This window comes from Arabidopsis thaliana, chromosome 2 (assembly GCF_000001735.4).
Source record: "Arabidopsis thaliana chromosome 2, partial sequence".
Lineage (NCBI taxonomy): Eukaryota > Viridiplantae > Streptophyta > Magnoliopsida > Brassicales > Brassicaceae > Arabidopsis > Arabidopsis thaliana.
The window spans coordinates 18,251,722-18,268,297 of NC_003071.7; the positions used below are offsets into that span (position 1 = coordinate 18,251,722).

At 38.0% G+C, this 16,576-nt stretch overlaps 4 protein-coding genes and 1 pseudogene across 9 annotated transcripts; 3 read left to right on the top strand and 2 right to left on the bottom strand.

Annotated features, from left to right (window-relative positions):
• Positions 1 to 1,775: 1,775 nt before the first annotated feature.
• Positions 1,776 to 6,572, bottom strand: AT2G44140 (Peptidase family C54 protein; the record flags this gene model as incomplete). Of its 5 annotated transcripts, none has more annotated exons than NM_001337075.1 (10): positions 6,177 to 6,371; positions 5,448 to 5,514; positions 4,988 to 5,271; positions 4,822 to 4,907; positions 4,699 to 4,746; positions 4,228 to 4,607; positions 3,995 to 4,133; positions 3,792 to 3,847; positions 3,632 to 3,702; positions 1,776 to 3,551 (listed from the first exon to the last, which is right to left on the bottom strand). In NM_001337075.1, exons 2-10 carry the CDS (start codon positions 5,483 to 5,485, stop codon positions 3,385 to 3,387), a joined length of 1,269 nt encoding a protein of 422 aa, NP_001318423.1. In that variant the 5' UTR covers positions 5,486 to 5,514; positions 6,177 to 6,371. The 5 variants fall into 5 exon arrangements, with proteins under 5 accessions (NP_001318423.1, NP_850412.1, NP_001324765.1 ...); NM_001337076.1 differs by adding an exon at positions 6,500 to 6,572 and having other exon boundaries at positions 3,385 to 3,551; positions 4,988 to 5,514; positions 6,177 to 6,390; NM_001337077.1 differs by having other exon boundaries at positions 3,385 to 3,551; positions 4,988 to 5,287; positions 6,177 to 6,380.
• Positions 1,889 to 3,333, top strand: AT2G44130 (Galactose oxidase/kelch repeat superfamily protein). The gene has a single exon (NM_129976.2). The coding sequence runs from the start codon at positions 2,010 to 2,012 to the stop codon at positions 3,237 to 3,239; it is 1,230 nt and encodes a 409-aa protein (NP_566009.1). The 5' UTR covers positions 1,889 to 2,009; the 3' UTR covers positions 3,240 to 3,333.
• Positions 6,573 to 6,847: 275 nt separating the features above from the next.
• Positions 6,848 to 9,821, top strand: ASHH3 (histone-lysine N-methyltransferase ASHH3). The gene is made up of 13 exons (NM_129978.4): positions 6,848 to 7,159; positions 7,240 to 7,369; positions 7,460 to 7,577; positions 7,702 to 7,801; positions 7,879 to 7,957; positions 8,051 to 8,222; positions 8,319 to 8,399; positions 8,482 to 8,629; positions 8,763 to 8,802; positions 8,893 to 8,983; positions 9,072 to 9,120; positions 9,217 to 9,294; positions 9,384 to 9,821. Exons 1-12 carry the CDS (start codon positions 7,142 to 7,144, stop codon positions 9,280 to 9,282), a joined length of 1,092 nt encoding a protein of 363 aa, NP_566010.1. The 5' UTR covers positions 6,848 to 7,141; the 3' UTR covers positions 9,283 to 9,294; positions 9,384 to 9,821.
• Positions 9,822 to 10,467: 646 nt separating this feature from the next.
• On the top strand, positions 10,468 to 13,625 carry MTHFR2 (methylenetetrahydrofolate reductase 2). The gene is made up of 10 exons (NM_129979.3): positions 10,468 to 11,042; positions 11,128 to 11,210; positions 11,290 to 11,463; positions 11,771 to 11,944; positions 12,024 to 12,124; positions 12,222 to 12,333; positions 12,499 to 12,579; positions 12,677 to 12,854; positions 12,948 to 13,282; positions 13,381 to 13,625. Exons 1-10 carry the CDS (start codon positions 10,580 to 10,582, stop codon positions 13,462 to 13,464), a joined length of 1,785 nt encoding a protein of 594 aa, NP_566011.1. The 5' UTR covers positions 10,468 to 10,579; the 3' UTR covers positions 13,465 to 13,625.
• A 130-nt stretch (positions 13,626 to 13,755) lies between these two features.
• On the bottom strand, positions 13,756 to 15,671 carry NMT2 (annotated as a pseudogene). Its single transcript has 3 exons — positions 15,620 to 15,671; positions 15,429 to 15,491; positions 13,756 to 15,145 (listed from the first exon to the last, which is right to left on the bottom strand).
• Positions 15,672 to 16,576: the final 905 nt, after the last annotated feature.

The following is a 16,576-nucleotide window of genomic DNA, read 5'->3' on the forward strand; positions in this document are numbered from 1 at the left end:
TGTTTCTTTGACTAACGCGACCTATTGATAGCCAATATTACCATTTAGGAATGAAAATGAATCGAAAGTACTCGTTTATATGCGAAACTACTACTACTATTCAAAGAAACTCTACGTTACTTTTTCTTGACACACGACAATAATTGGTGATGAATAAAGCTAGAAAAGCTGATAGAGAGAAAATACATAAGTAGAGAGTAATCAAAGAAAGGACAATTGACGAAACAAGAACAGACAATGTGGGGAAAATGGGATAGAGTGTAATGGACCAGCCCCCTATTAATGTTCGACCCCATTCTTATTATTTTCCTTCTTATCCCCGACTTTCATTTTTCTTCTTGTCTATCTATGTTCATATCGTGCGCTAACACCCAAATTAATCTTCTTCCCTTGAAACATGTTTTAAATAACGGCACAAATAGTAAGCGTAGATTCATAAATAACCCCAAAGTAAAACAACAGAAAGCATCATTAATTATCCGGTGGAGACGAGATGACTTGTGTGAGGCTGGAAGTCCGCGAGACATACCTTTACGTCGGTGCATCGCAGAATAGACGTGTCAACGTTTTAATATAATATGTTGAATAATCGAAGAGTAAGACCCAAGGATAGTTAATGCCAATGTATATCCATGAGAACTTCTTCTAGAAGACTATAATAAAGTAGAAACCTTTATAAAGTTATAATCAATCATAATATTATTGATGAATCTTATATTCAAACGAAACTGCCCTCGCAATTTTCTACGTAAAATAATACGTATTACAAAATTAAAAACACATGATGATATCTTACAACTTATAACAACTAAGCACAAATTTTTTGGCAAAACATAAAGAATCTATACATATGGACTATTCGTGAAAGAATTTGTTTGATAGTGCGTGCACATGCCAATATGAAATGAAAATGTCCATCATACATATTAATATACCTGTTTTAAATTGTAGTAAATTAGGGAGAAACAGTTCACGAGATGTTTACTTATCGGTTGACGGTTGCGTCAGTGAATACGACTCATTCCTTATTACTCCATATTATTTGTCTTTGCATAGCTTCTAGAAGCTTTTTGTTATTTCAAATAAAAAGTGATGGTAAAGACTAAAAAGCTCACTACTGGTCTTCGTGAACTTTATTATCAAGATGTCATAGATTCGGTTTCAATTGACACTGAAATGGAATAGTAATCTAGATATCTAGTTGATAAACTAGTTTAAAAAGTTATTAGTTCAAACTGTTTTTAAACTATAGACGCTATACAGTGGTAAAAGCGTTAAACAAAAAGTGCGGCGCAGTATACTGTCAATTTAATTTGTGATTATAATATACAATATTGTTACCTAACTTCACTTAACCAAGTAACCACTGACCTAACTTCAACTATTTGCCTTTACAATTTACATCATGAAACAACATGGACATTTCTTGAATTTTTGGTTGATATTCAAATAATCAAATTCTTATGGAGTATATGATTTACTCCACTGTTAGTTGTTCATTTTGTCCTTATGAAAGTCTTCTAGAAGCTTTCTACTTTTCCTGTTTTATGAAAAGATTGTTTTAACAAAAGCACCGTCTTCATGAACTAAACCAGTTGTTATAGATTCCATTTCAAAGTTTTATTCCTTATTAAGGAAATCGCATCAAAGTAACCCATGTGTTGACTCTTGCCTGTTTGGTGAGATTGAAAGGGAATGATTAAGAAATAAATTTTTAGATACGTTTGCGTTTTGCAACATACACGAATCTTGATTTTTTTCATACGCTGCTAAATCAAGTTTATAGGGGTTTTTAAAAATTTAAACGAACCGTCGCGTTATTTCAACCGCAAGCAAACTCATCCTCCTCTTTCCCTATTTAAAGGCTCTGCCACCTCTTTGTAGCTTCACACTCACTCAAATTTAAATCGCAACTTTCGTCAGTTTTTGTGTGTTTTCTTCTACACATAGACACTTTGCTCAATCAAACACACTCTCTGTTCTGTTTTTCTCAAACTTGTTTAAGTTCGATGACTATGGAAGTGTCGAAAAAGAAAGGTGGAGATTTTCAGCAATGTCACGAATTGATTCCCGGTTTACCTTCCGAACTAGCTTTGGAGTGTTTGGTCAGAGTTCCGTTCCAATTCCAATCCGCCATGAGATCCGTTTGCCGTTCTTGGCGTAGCTTACTCTCCGACTCTTCTTTTATCCAAGAACGGCGGAGATGCGGCAAAACAGAGCTTCTCCTCTGCCTCGTTCAACCGCTAACGCCGCCAATTCCAGCGTCTAAATCGGTTGACGAGACATTAATGGTTGACGAGAAAAAATCAGAGGATGAGTCACACCCGCGCGTTTTCTGCACGCCGCGTTTTGGATTGAGCGTTTACAACGCTGCGATGTCCACGTGGCATCGCGTTGCGTTTCCAGAGGAGGAGCAGATCCCGCTTTTCTGCGAGTGCGTCGTGCTTCAGGACGCCGGGAAGATTCTGCTCATCGGCGGTTGGGATCCGGAGACGTTACAGCCGACGAGAGACGTTTACGTTCTGGAATTCGCCGGAAGGAAGTGGAGACGAGGTGCGCCAATGAAGGAATCACGATCATTCTTCGCCTGCGCCTCCGTAAGTCCAACGAAGGTATACGTCGCCGGAGGTCACGACGATCAGAAAAACGCTTTACGCTCGGCGGAGGTGTACGACGTCGAGAAAGACGAGTGGTCGTCGGTTACTCCGATGACGGAAGGAAGAGACGAATGTCAAGGATTCGCCGTTGGTATGGGTCTAAGGTTTTGCGTGCTGAGCGGTTACGGAACGGAATCTCAAGGAAGATTCCGATCTGACGGAGAAATTTACGATCCAGCGACAGATTCATGGTCGAGAATCGACAACGTCTGGCGATTTCCAGATACTAGCCCGAGAGGTCGCACCGCCGGAGACTTTAGAAGCTCCTCTACGTTATGGTGTTTCACAGACACTGATTTACAGAGTGAACGTCGATGGGAAACTAACGATGATTCGAGAAATTTGAAACTGGATCTTCAATCTATACAGCTTCCGATGACAGGAAGCTCAGTTTTCGCCGGAAGCTTAGGAGGTGAATCGGTGGTAATGATTGGCGGTAAAAGAGAGAGTGAAGGTGAAGGTGAAGGAGGAGTGATGATGAAGATGACGACTGAGAAGAAAATGGGAAAATGGAGTCATCATGTTCATATACCTTGTGATTTCTCTACTCTTCCATTTTCGCATGCTTCAATCTATGTTTGAAAATCCCAAAAGATTTTATAGTACAACATTGTGTTCTGATCTGATGTAATATACACCAACACATATAAAAAACAAAGAACTGGTTAACAAAAGGAAAAAAAGAATTGTAGCTTGAGATTGTTAAAATGTTTGACGATGATCATGATCAGAGCATTTGCCAGTCATCTTCACGTTCATCCTCGCTGTCGTCATCCGCAAACCCGTAGTTGCTTTGGTTTATCGCTGTGTGGGTTTGAGTCACTGTGAACAATGGAGCACCGTTTGATTCCTCAGCTAGTTTCAATGCTCGGAGACAGAAATCGTCGAAATCATCTGTTGAAGATTAGGGAAAGGTTTTTTCAAGTTACAGAATTTAAAAACTTTTGGTTTCAGAGAATGTAGTAATACAATACCTTTGTCGCGGCAATAGAATCCTAGAGCTAGAGATGGGTCGAGTGATTCCAAAGGAACATAACGAAGGACACTGATGCAGATTCAAGATAAAATTAAGAAACAAGATAAAACTGAACCAGGCAAAAGTCGTCTGTGACATGATAATTTGAGGAGACTCACTTGCAATGATAGGAGGATGTGTCAACATCTGGTGTTTCCTTGTTGACTGTGACCACCTAAATCAATCATCAAACGATAAGTCTCAATCAGTATCCGACTTATCATGTGAAATGGCATCTTATCCGACTTAGGTACTATGGACCACCACAATGCCAGACCAAGATTTATGGACTCTAAAAAAATTCAGAGGCACGAAATGAAACCTGTTGAACTTCATGCGGATCAAGGTAGAAACCTTTGTCTTCTTGAACACCAACTATGTAAGTTGAGGCACCTGGTTTGCCACCCAAAATCCCCACGCTCTGAGGAAAAGTGAATGTGGCTACGAGAGATGGAATGTACCTGTCATCAGATTATAGCAATACGTCAGAAAGGTCAAGTACAAATACGAGTCGAGCATAACAGAGATAATGGAATCAATTTCACAGTTGCAAACCTGGGATTCACACTGTCAAGCCCAAGAACCAGTGGAACCAAAAGGATAATCGGTGTCCACTCAGACTGTCCTTTTGAGAATTCTAGACAAGATTTGGTAGCATCTTCTATACAGAGAATTGGAGCCCCACCTCTCTCTCCATCTTCGCTGCCAGAAACGATATGAACAGCCATAGGAAGCGTCTGGTTTTTAGAATCAGTTTGTTTTCTCTTCTTGCACGCTAATGACTCCCACGCTCGACAAATGGCATACGGTCCTACCCATGACCCAGCAGCGAGACCATAGGACGCTCCAGCTATTATAAGATTGTGGATGGAGAAAGCTGAAGGCTCGGAATCACCAAAAGGTTCCAAGGTCTCTAAGTATTCCTGTTCAGGAAGCTGCATTTTTAAATCAAACAAGCATGAGGTTTCCACTATCTCAATGCAAGAAACCGGGTTTCTGTTCCTAGTGTTGCTACATTGAGCTTACCTCAGATTTCTTAGTCCAAGCCCTCCCCAGCCTATGGAAAAGCAACGCCTGATAATATTTGGTTTGTCAGAATATGTTATAAACTTCAAAATCTCATGCCAAAAGAAATACTCTTCCTCACACCTGAGCAAAAAGCATCTGGCTACTTCGAATCATGCAACCCCAGTTCACATCGCTGGTATAAGTTGTGTCTCTAAAGGGTTCAAAACCTGTAAAATACAATTCGTAAATGGTAAATTTTATGTAAAAAACTTTATTTTGGCTTTAATCTGTAGTTGAGTTTACAAACCTTTACGATATGTCATCAGTATTTTGGATGAAAAATCTAGTTGCAATGCAGCCAATACAGTGCCAGTATCGGTTTCCCCTGAGTTCTCATCCGCAGATATTTTATAGCAGACACCCAAGAGCCATACGTCACTAGTTGTGCTCGGAAGACCGGTCCTATTAGGCCCTAAAACACGCTCCTGGAATCTCCTAATTGCTCCACTAGCCATAGAGACTCTTTTTACAAATGCTGTCCAACCATTACGAGTGGTGCAAACTTGCTTATGCCCAGAAGTTGAAGACTCCCTATACGGTTGAGAAACTGAGGAAGAAGACGTAAACACGTTTGACCATAAGGTAAACTTGGACTTATTATCACTAGGTCCAGAATCTGAAACTAAAGGGGATTTATCATGCGTATCACTCTTGCTTGATGAAGAACATTGTTGAGGAACAAATCTATCACATAAAGCCTTCATTACCTAGACATGAAGCACCAACTGCAACGTGTCCTTCTCATAGAAGCAACCTAAATCCTGAGAACCTTATCTGAAATAATAAGCACAAAAGACACTGAATTAACATCCAACATACTTTTAAGTAGTATCAGAAAGCCAAGATTGACTAAAAACTTCCACAATTAACTTCAAACACTACACAAGATTGGGTGTGTGTGACTTCAAGGTTCAGAAAAGTTTAATCAATTAACTCTCTGAGACCATAACTATAGTTTTGTGACCACTGAAGTTCAGCTTAACACCCCAAAAACAAGTAAGCATGTAACACAATAACGATTCTACAATTACAAACACTAAGCAGATTTTGATGAGAAAATAAACCCAATCCATAGCTTCTTGACCTCTTGAAACATCACAACATAGAATTTTCCGCATGATATTAGGAAGGTTTAGGGAGTCAACAGAGAAATATAAACCAAAATTTTAGAGATCAAAGCATTTGGATTCCACATGCATATTCTCTTAATTGAAGAATGTTTCTAGCAAATGACAAAATCAAGAAACAGACTTGAGCTTGACGAAATTTCAACTCACGGATCTACAGTAATCGAAAATGATCAATTAATCAACTTAAATTTTGACAACTCCTCTTCGTGTAGCAGAATTTCATCATCCAATTTAGCCCAGGAATTCTCACAACTCCGAATTTTTCTAGCAGAGAGAAAACAATAGGAAAAGAAACAGAAGGATCACCTGAGAGATCGATCAAATGGTTTCAGCAGACGACGGAGATGGAAAACGCAAGGGGGAGATCGATTTCGTGTCGTATCTTGCTCGCTTCAACGTCCCGTCGAAGATACCTCAGAGCAAAGACAAACGTGTGTTTCCTTTGGAGGTTTTGGGACAATCTCAATGGCGATTCTTCTTTTTACCTTCTTCAAATCTTTCGCTTTCAACTAATGACAATCTATATCGTTTAATTATTAATTAAACTTCACATAATCAGGGTTATGAATTATGATTACACTTGTTTACCATTTTTTTACGTGGAAAAAAATAAATACTCTCCGATTTACCTGTTTACTTCGGATAAAACGTTCGAATATTATATTAACAATGACATTGATAGTATTTTACTTTACTTTTCTCCAGGTTCCTAATTTTTTTGTTAACACATCCATCAACATGTTAACAGTACACAAAATTAAAATGTTGCTGCTGCTTGCTATTAATGTGATTAGTGATTACGGCTAAAAGGCTATGACATATAAACGACATAAAGCAACAATATTAGTTTGGGTTAATTAAGCTCAGCTAATTTGGGCTAGTTAAAAAAATTGGATCGGATAAAAAAGCCCATATTGACACTGGGCCAACATATCATATCGAGTCAAGTTACGGTTTTACCCTGAAGCCATTTATTTCTGAAGCGTAATTATCAAAGAGAAAAAAAGATTAAAAAAAAAGCAACTGCCGCTCTTTCTTCTTTCTTACTGTCTCAGATCCGCCATTGTTACTTCTTCAGTTCTTCTTCTTCAACAACAACAAGAAGTAATAATTAGGGTTGAGAAACTTCGAATTCCGAAACAACAGAGAGACGTACTAGTTTTAGCCATCTTCTTTTCTTAGTTTCATCGAACTTGGTGTTACCTCAATAGGTCGACGCTCAAATCTTGCTTATTCTCTGGTTTTTAGAGCTTCTTTTAGATTCTTTCGACATGCCAGCCAGCAAAAAGGTCTGTTCAAAAACAATCTCCGCTTCATGGAAATTTTAACTTTATTCTTGATATCTGAAATTTCCAGATATTTTTCTCAGATTTCGGACCGGAATCACTTAGGGCAAGTGTTCGACAAGCTATTGAATCAGATTGGAGAATCTGAAGAATTCGAGTTACCGGAGTGGTTGAATAAAGGAAAACCTACTCCTTATATCTTCATCAGGCGCAGTATCCTTTTTTGCAATTGCAGTTTTGGTTTTGTTTCATTTTGCAGATTTAGCTTTGATCAAGATTTGTTTTGGCCTTGACTTGTTAAAGATATATACTTGACGAAGAAAGTCAAAAGGAGGGTTGAAGATGATGGAATCTTCTGTTCTTGCTCCTCCTCGTCTCCTGGTTCTTCTTCAACTGTCTGTGGGAGTAATTGCCATTGTGGGTATGCCTCTGTTTTTATTTCACTTTTCTTGATCTATCTATTTCAGCATTTCATTGATATAAGACCATAATTATCTGCTTGTTTAAGTACATTGAACTGGAAAAAACCTTATCTTTTGTGTTAGGATGCTATTCTCAAGCTGTTCCTCAAGTTGCAAGTGTGGGAGTGAGTGTAACAATAAGCCGTTCCAACAACGACATGTCAAGAAGATGAAGTTAATTCAGGTAATGTGTGATTGGTTTTGGTTGGATAGAGTGGATTTTTGTTGTTGTCGGTTTGTTATTTTAGTTGTGTCTTGTAGACAGAAAAATGCGGATCAGGGATTGTGGCAGAAGAAGAAATCGAAGCTGGAGAGTTTATCATTGAATATGTTGGAGAAGGTGATGTGACTATTTGATATTTTGTCTCCCTACTGAATATACTGCGACCATGGTCTAATTTGTTTTCTTTTTTCGTACCTTTGCTCAATGTAGTTATTGATGATAAGACTTGTGAAGAGAGGCTTTGGAAGATGAAACACCGTGGCGAGACAAACTTTTATTTATGTGAGATAACCAGAGATATGGTTATTGATGCTACTCATAAGGGAAACAAATCAAGATATATTAATCATAGCTGCAACCCTAATACGCAGATGCAGAAATGGTTTGTTGTTAACTGTCAACCCTTAGTGCTTGTTTCCTAGTTTAGAATACTTGAGAGAGAAAAGTCATCATTTGGTTTACTTTTGCTTGCAATTAGGATAATTGACGGCGAGACCAGAATCGGCATTTTCGCCACCCGTGGTATCAAAAAGGGAGAGCATTTGACCTATGATTATCAGTAAGTTTATATCCTCCTTCTCCAGTTTACTTTGTAACATATCTGTTTTTATGTTGAGTTGTGACACTAAGAAATAGAGCAGGTTTGTTCAGTTTGGTGCAGATCAAGACTGCCATTGTGGGGCTGTAGGTTGCAGAAGGAAGCTTGGTGTAAAACCTAGCAAACCTAAGATAGCCTCGGATGAAGCTTTTAATCTAGTGGCACATGAATTGGCCCAGACACTGCCCAAGGTATTTTCAAATTTTATCTGAAAAGAAGAATCAAATATATATCTCGTCTTTGCCCTGGCATAGTTTCACAGTCACTGAAAAATTTGTGTGATGAGGTCTAAGTGACTCTTTTTCTTTCCCCACTTTTGGTTAGGTGCATCAAAATGGACTTGTAAATAGACACATAGATGCAGGTAAGTTTGGATTTTTTCTGCTCAATTTGCGAGAGTAGCTTATTGTGTTTTGGTTGTAAGAAAGTAATTTGGATTCCCATGTTTCTCCAGGAAAATCATGGAACAATCTTAGTCAAAGGGATACATGTTCGCGTAATTGCATTGGTGTGGTGATCAGGTTATCTCGCCCCACGAGTGATAGGTATTTATTGAGTTTTGAACTCGTGGATTAGTTTTATGACTCATTCTATGCTTTTCTCATCCAATGTTTTATCTTTTGAGATTTTCAGGTGTTTTGGCCTCGTTAGACATTTTGATGAGTATTCAAGAAAGCACTCGGTATTACAATTAGCCAATACTTGTTCCTCACCATCGAACTTGGCAAAATCATTCTCAATTAAGACCTCTCTGTTAACATCTTTAAACTTGGTCCAGGTGATGTTCGAGGATGGTGTTACCGAGTTTGTCGACATGTCGAGAGAAGACTGGGAGATTGTCTAATATTGTTTTCAGGTGATTTATACTCTTCACTCTCTTAATGAAACATTAAAACTCCCAGAAGCATAGAGTATTAAATTACCCTGGCTGCTATGTTTCTGCAGATTGCTTTGAAGTTGAGAAACCAAAATAACCTGTCTTGGTAAACTAAAGGTATCCCAAAAAACCCGGGTCTGACTGACTGGGATTGGTGCAGTGACATTGTTTGTTGCGTCTAACTTGTGACCTGTGTTTGTACAACCATTATAAGAGATATCATATATCTACTTGTGTAACCACATCTGTACTTTCTTCTCCTTCCTTCTTTTTTCATGGGGATCTCAAATGATGATGTCTTGCAAGAACCTTCGTGGTGTGTAATTGACTTTGTAAGAACCGGTAATCTCATATCCGGTTTAGCTTTTAAAAATTTGTATCCAAAGACCGGTTTGTTCTTGTTTGCATGTGCTGTTCTTATTCGTGCATCTGTGTGAGTGTGACTGTGTCGGTGTCGCCGACAAAAGCCGGTGTTTGCAAAATCTGACCAGTTTTGTTTTAGCGATTAACGTTTCAAATTCCTTCAAATGCAAAATGAGTTAAACAAGTGAAAAATTACTAAAACAACATAACAGTTTTAAATTGGAAAAAGTTTTGTAAAGTTTAAAGATACACTGTAAGTGAAAAACGGAAAATTTTAATTAGATTTTTTTTTTTTTTTTTTTTTTTTGGTAAAAGTAGATTATTTTTGTTAAACAAAAGTGATGGATCATTGGTTTTTTGGTAGTAGGTGGGTGATGTGGGTGTGTGGTTCTGGTTCACCAACTCAAAAAGCATAGACTGCAGGGGTTGGGGATTGATAACGACAAATCTAATTGTGGTTGGTAAATCTTTTACTAATCACATTCCTTTAAAATAATTATGTAACTCATCTTGTTTACTAATATCAACTCGACTATCTTAATATCAAATAACTCGGATTCTTCATTTTTTTCACTTTAGAATGGTTTGGTAAATCTCTTGAATAATAAACACTTTAATAAAAATGTTTTTTTTTGTCAAGCATAAAAATGTAACTCATGTTGTCTAACTACATGGATTTTCGCACAAAACAATGATTAAATGTAAATTATGTAATTATACTTTATTTAAAGTATGATTTTGTCTTAAAAATGAAAATAATATAAGGAAGTGGACGGGTAAGGTAAAGTCTAAAATTCACCAAACATTTTGGAATCTCTCTGTTTACTATAAAGCAGTGAGTAGAAGAACCTGAAAGAACTCGCCTTTGTCTCTCATTCTTCTTCTCCATTTCGAAAAGAAGATGAAGGTGATAGATAAGATCCAGTCATTAGCCGACGAAGGCAAAACAGCGTTTTCCTTCGAATTCTTCCCACCAAAGACAGAAGATGGAGTCGACAATCTCTTTGAGAGAATGGATCGAATGGTTGCTTATGGTCCAACGTTTTGCGATATCACTTGGGGAGCTGGTGGATCTACCGCAGATCTAACGCTTGATATAGCTTCGAGGATGCAAAACGTTGTTTGTGTTGAGAGTATGATGCATCTTACGTGTACTAACATGCCTGTTGAGAAGATTGATCATGCTCTTGAGACTATTAGATCTAATGGGATTCAGAATGTGCTTGCTCTTAGAGGTGATCCTCCTCATGGTCAAGATAAGTTTGTTCAGGTTGAAGGTGGTTTTGATTGTGCTTTGGATCTTGTTAATCACATTCGTAGCAAGTATGGTGATTACTTTGGTATCACTGTCGCTGGTTATCCTGGTAATGTCTCGAATTCGAATTTGATTTCTTTGTTTCGTGTGATTTGTAGCTAAAGATTGGATTTTTATGTGTTTTGATATTTCAGAGGCGCATCCTGATGTTATTGGTGAGAATGGTCTTGCGTCTAATGAAGCTTATCAGAGTGATCTTGAGTATCTGAAGAAAAAGGTTTGTTTTGTTTGTTTTTGTTTTGCTTTGTTCTTAAATGTCTGCATCAATTTTTGAATTTGGGTTTGTCTTGGAACAGATTGATGCTGGAGCTGATCTGATTGTTACTCAGCTTTTCTATGATACTGATATATTCCTCAAGTTTGTGAATGATTGTCGGCAAATTGGGATTAGTTGTCCCATTGTTCCTGGAATTATGCCTATTAATAACTACAGAGGCTTTTTGCGTATGACTGGTTTCTGCAAGACTAAGGTAAGTTTTGATCGTTTAGTAAACACCAGTTCCTGCAAATGAATCACCTTTTAGGAGATGAATGATATTGCTTGTTGCCTTTCCATAAAGGTGTTTGTTTGCTAGCTTAGGATATGTTTTTAAAAAAGTGTATTTAAGGTTTCGTGATCAGCTAGATGAAATTGAGATACTTGATTATATTATTGTTTTCAGAGAAAGTGTTTGTTGGATAGCTATTCAAAGAGAATTCTTTATATTAATGTAGATACCAGCTGTGCTTTTTGTGAAAAAAAGATAGATGAATTTACATATGATTATATTAATGTAGATACCAGTTGAGGTGATGGCTGCCTTGGAGCCTATCAAGGATAACGAAGAAGCTGTGAAAGCCTATGGTATTCACCTTGGAACAGAGATGTGTAAAAAGATGTTGGCTCATGGAGTCAAGTCTCTTCATCTCTACACATTGAACATGGAGAAATCTGCTCTTGCAATATTGATGGTTGGTCCTCACTTTTTCTACTTGATGTAAAGCATGATACTGATAGTGGAGTAGCTTTACTATTTTGTTGTTGTTTCAGAATCTTGGTATGATTGATGAGTCCAAAATTTCTCGTTCTTTACCCTGGAGACGCCCTGCAAATGTTTTCCGTACTAAGGAAGATGTGCGCCCCATTTTCTGGTAACAGAGCTTAGTTTCTCTCGTTCTGATTATACTTAGCCACATATTTTACTCTGCAGGGAAAATAAGACTTGTTCTTTCTTCTAATCTTTTGAAGGGCAAACCGTCCAAAGAGCTACATTTCTAGAACCAAGGGCTGGGAAGATTTCCCACAAGGCCGGTGGGGTGATTCACGCAGTGCTTCATATGGTGCACTCTCGGATCATCAGGTACTACAATACATCATCTGTAATTGCACAACTCTCTTTCAAGATTTCATAACAAAGGGGTTTTGAAGGGTATTTCTTCGATTGGTCTTTTTGATTTGCTCTAGATTGTTAAATGTAACATCTTCTTGTGAGCTTGTTTGCTGAACTAAATGCTTTTGTTGTCAGTTCTCACGTCCGCGAGCACGTGACAAGAAGCTTCAACAAGAATGGGTTGTCCCACTGAAAAGTGTTGAAGATATTCAGGAGGTAGAACAATTTTTTCACTACCACACATTTCCCTCACTTTCACCTGTAAAGATGCAGACGCTTACAATAATCTTGCAAAAAAACTGTCACATAACAGAAATTCAAGGAGCTCTGCCTTGGAAACCTTAAAAGCAGTCCCTGGTCTGAATTAGATGGACTCCAGCCAGAGACAAGGATAATAAACGAGCAACTGATAAAAGTCAACTCCAAAGGCTTCTTGACCATCAATAGCCAACCATCAGTCAACGCCGAGAGATCTGATTCCCCAACTGTTGGTGAGGAATCAGTCCTGTTATATCTCTGTTCTCATAGCAAACAGAGTTTTGATTCGTGATTGATCGATACTTGTGCTTGTGTATGATTTGCAGGATGGGGAGGTCCTGTTGGATATGTATACCAAAAGGCTTATCTAGAGTTCTTCTGCTCAAAGGAGAAATTAGATGCAGTGGTGGAGAAATGCAAAGCTTTGCCATCGATTACTTACATGGCTGTGAACAAAGGAGAACAGTGGGTATCGAACACTGCCCAAGCTGATGTGAATGCTGTAACTTGGGGAGTTTTCCCGGCTAAGGAAATCATTCAACCAACCATTGTCGATCCCGCTAGCTTCAACGTCTGGAAGGATGAAGCATTTGAGACTTGGTCAAGAAGCTGGGCTAACTTGTACCCAGAAGCCGACCCTTCCAGAAACTTGCTCGAGGAGGTAAGTTCTATATTTTTCTTGATCTGATCATATTTGTTATTGTTTTTGACAATGGTTTATTTAAAATGACTAATGGACATTTTGATCCAAAAATGCAGGTGAAGAACAGCTACTATTTGGTAAGCTTGGTGGAGAACGATTACATCAATGGTGACATATTCGCGGTGTTTGCTGATCTTTGAGAAAATCAAGAGACAACTACAGTATATCGGTTTCCTACTGCTTTCAAGATTTGCTTTTGTACTTTCTCTAAAATATTGGGATTTTGTTTTTTACATCTGTCTACCATAACAGTATTGATGTGCAAGTAATGTTATTGATAAAAAGGCATCAGTTTCACTACCTTAAAGATCCAAAACCAAACAATTCTTCGGCAAATTTTGTTTGTGTTGATAGTTCAGAGGAAAACTACAAAAAGACACGCAAAAAGATAAAAAGGCTTTAAACTTTTGTTTATAATACTTGCAAATGATATCCAGGAAGAGGAATCTTAGGCTACACATTGGTTTAATGATCATAGTTTGTTCACATTGGGGAGCGGGAACAGTGGTTTTAACAAAACTAAAGAATAAGCCCAAGTTCTGATGGCTTCAATGCATTTCTCAAACGGTAATTGTAGAGATAGTAGTGCGACTGTCGACATAGTGGATAAAACCTCAACTCTTTCAAGAAACTCTCATTCTGCATCACATCCGAGGCATAAAACACATCGAAACCTTTTTGCTTAGAGACTATTAGGGCATCATTCACCAGCTGGGATAACGAGGTCAGTGTCGCTACATTGCAGCAAGCATAAGCACATTCCAGGGTCGTGTATTTCCGGTTACCGGGGATAGTTATAGAGGAATTGCAGAAGCTGCAGAAGTCAGTGACATCATGAGTTTCAGGGCTTACTACTACGTAACTGTAGACAATATTTTCCCTTGGGAGAAGCCAGTGCTTGACATCGTTGTCATCAAAGTCAGTCGCAACTGCAAACTGGCTAAGGTAGTTCCTGAGCAACGCTGTAACAGCAGGGACATCACGTCGCTCCATTTCCCTAAATCCAGGAGTGATCGGTGCATCTGGTAACTTGTAGAGTTTGACGGTCCTGCTCATTGTCATTCTGTCACGAAGCCTTGTTAACCCAACATCGATTAGCTTCTTCGGGTTCAACATTCTGACCCAGTCTCGACTGGTGGTAACTGGTCTAGAAAGTATATGACTTGAGGTATAAGCCGCTTGCCATATATTCTGCAACTTAACCCTTCTAGTCAACTCCTTGATCATGAGAGGAGCAAGTCCCTTAGACCTGAGCTTCTTGTGAACACACAAGGAATTGACCTTCGCCATTTTAACAACCTCATCACGCACCCTGATTCTTGTTGGCCTGCCACAGATGAAAGCAATGAGTTTCTTGGAGGTCTTGACGCGGACTCCAATATGCCAGCTCTGGTAATAACCAGGTGGACACAGTGCCCACCTTAGATACTCTTTGGAGTACTCATACTTGATCTGTTGTCATCAGGACTGTTTTCCTTGAGAAAGTTGTACATCTCTAAACACATATCGTCAGAGTTCATATCGCATATGGTCCATTCGAATTGACCAAGAAGGTTGTACGGCTCTTGCTTGACCTCAGACACCAAAGTTGCGGGCTCAATTGGGCCTTCAGGCAAACTCGTGTCCTGGATATCTTTAAACTGCTCAACAGGTTGAGTCTCCCAGAACTTATGGGTCTTTGAATACTGGCACTGCAGTAACCTTCCAACTATGGTTCCACCTGAAGTATCATCCTTGGCTAATTGAATTTGTGAGCTCTTGGCAACAGTAACTAGTGCATCCTCCACTGGCTTCAGTTTTGGATCTGACATTGTTGATCGTCTGCACAAAAAAATTGATTGCTCAATCATGAATACACAGCAAGCAACAGCCATGAAACAAAACTGAAAACGAATAAGAAAGCCGAGCTAGCTTACAGTATGAAGCATTATCAAGATTTTTAACCCTAGACATAGCGATCCCAAAATTTCTAGCAACAACACACAAATACTTTCCGATTTTGTAGCAAAATCGCTATGAAGAATCCGATACAAGGTCATGAATCGAAACAAAAACCCAAGAAAACTGAGCGACACTATAGTATCAACAATGGCGAAGTACTAACCAAAAGCTTCGGGTTGAAGTGCGACAGCAAGAATCGGAAGAAGATCGCCGGAAAATAGTTGAGCTACGATCGGAAAAAACGAATCGGGACAAAAATCGCAAACAAAGTTTCGCCAAGTCAATACAAAGCCATTAATCGAAACAAATACCAAGAAAACTAAGCGATAGTATCAACAATCACGAATTACTTACCAAAAGCTCCGGGTTGAAGAATCGGAAGAAGATCGCCGGAAAATAGCTGAGCTACGATCGGAGAAAAGTGAGAGAAAACATAAATTCGAAATTTCTGGAGACACAGAGACGAATCCAGACCCTGAGATTTCTTCAAAAGTTACCGTCAGATTGAGGCGAATCCACGTGTCATCATCTGCTTTTCAGATATTTGGCGCCATAATATTCAGTTCGTACAATCGGAGACGTCATCGTCGCAATCTGTTAAAACAAATCTGACGGACCGTTATAATTGACGGACGAAAACAAACTGCAAGTGGCCCAACACAACTTTCATATTTACATTACTAAGCCCCTTCCCTCACGTTCACAAATATATACCTTATTGGGCCTATTATTTAAGGCCCAACAGCATTAATCATGCAATCTGATTTACATAATCAATAAAACCTCTATAAATTAATACTCAAAAAATTAATAATAAATTAATAGATTTTTTCGGTCCGAATTGTGACTACTATTAAAATTGATACAAATCGATAAATTAATAAGATAATATTTTTTTTGAAAACTTTATATAAATATATGGTTCCATCAATAGTACTTCATCTATTTTTTTTGTTTGATATTTTAGGAAAAACACAAATATTAAGAAAAATATATTAAATTTTGCTTTTAAATTTATTGTTCGTTGTGATTTACAATTTTCAATAACTTTAAACCAATAATATTCAATAATTTGTATTGAAGTTTACAATTTATCAATTATAACTAATAACTATTGCATTGAAAACCTAAAAAATCAATTTTTTTGAAACAATTTTTTTTCTTCTAAAAAATCAAACAAAAAGGAACAGAGGGAGTATACATTAATAATTATATATATTTACCAATATATATTATAAATATCTTATATAAAAATATGACTCTAGTTATGTTTTTCTTCAATTTTTATTAATTCTTTGTAGTATTCAATTC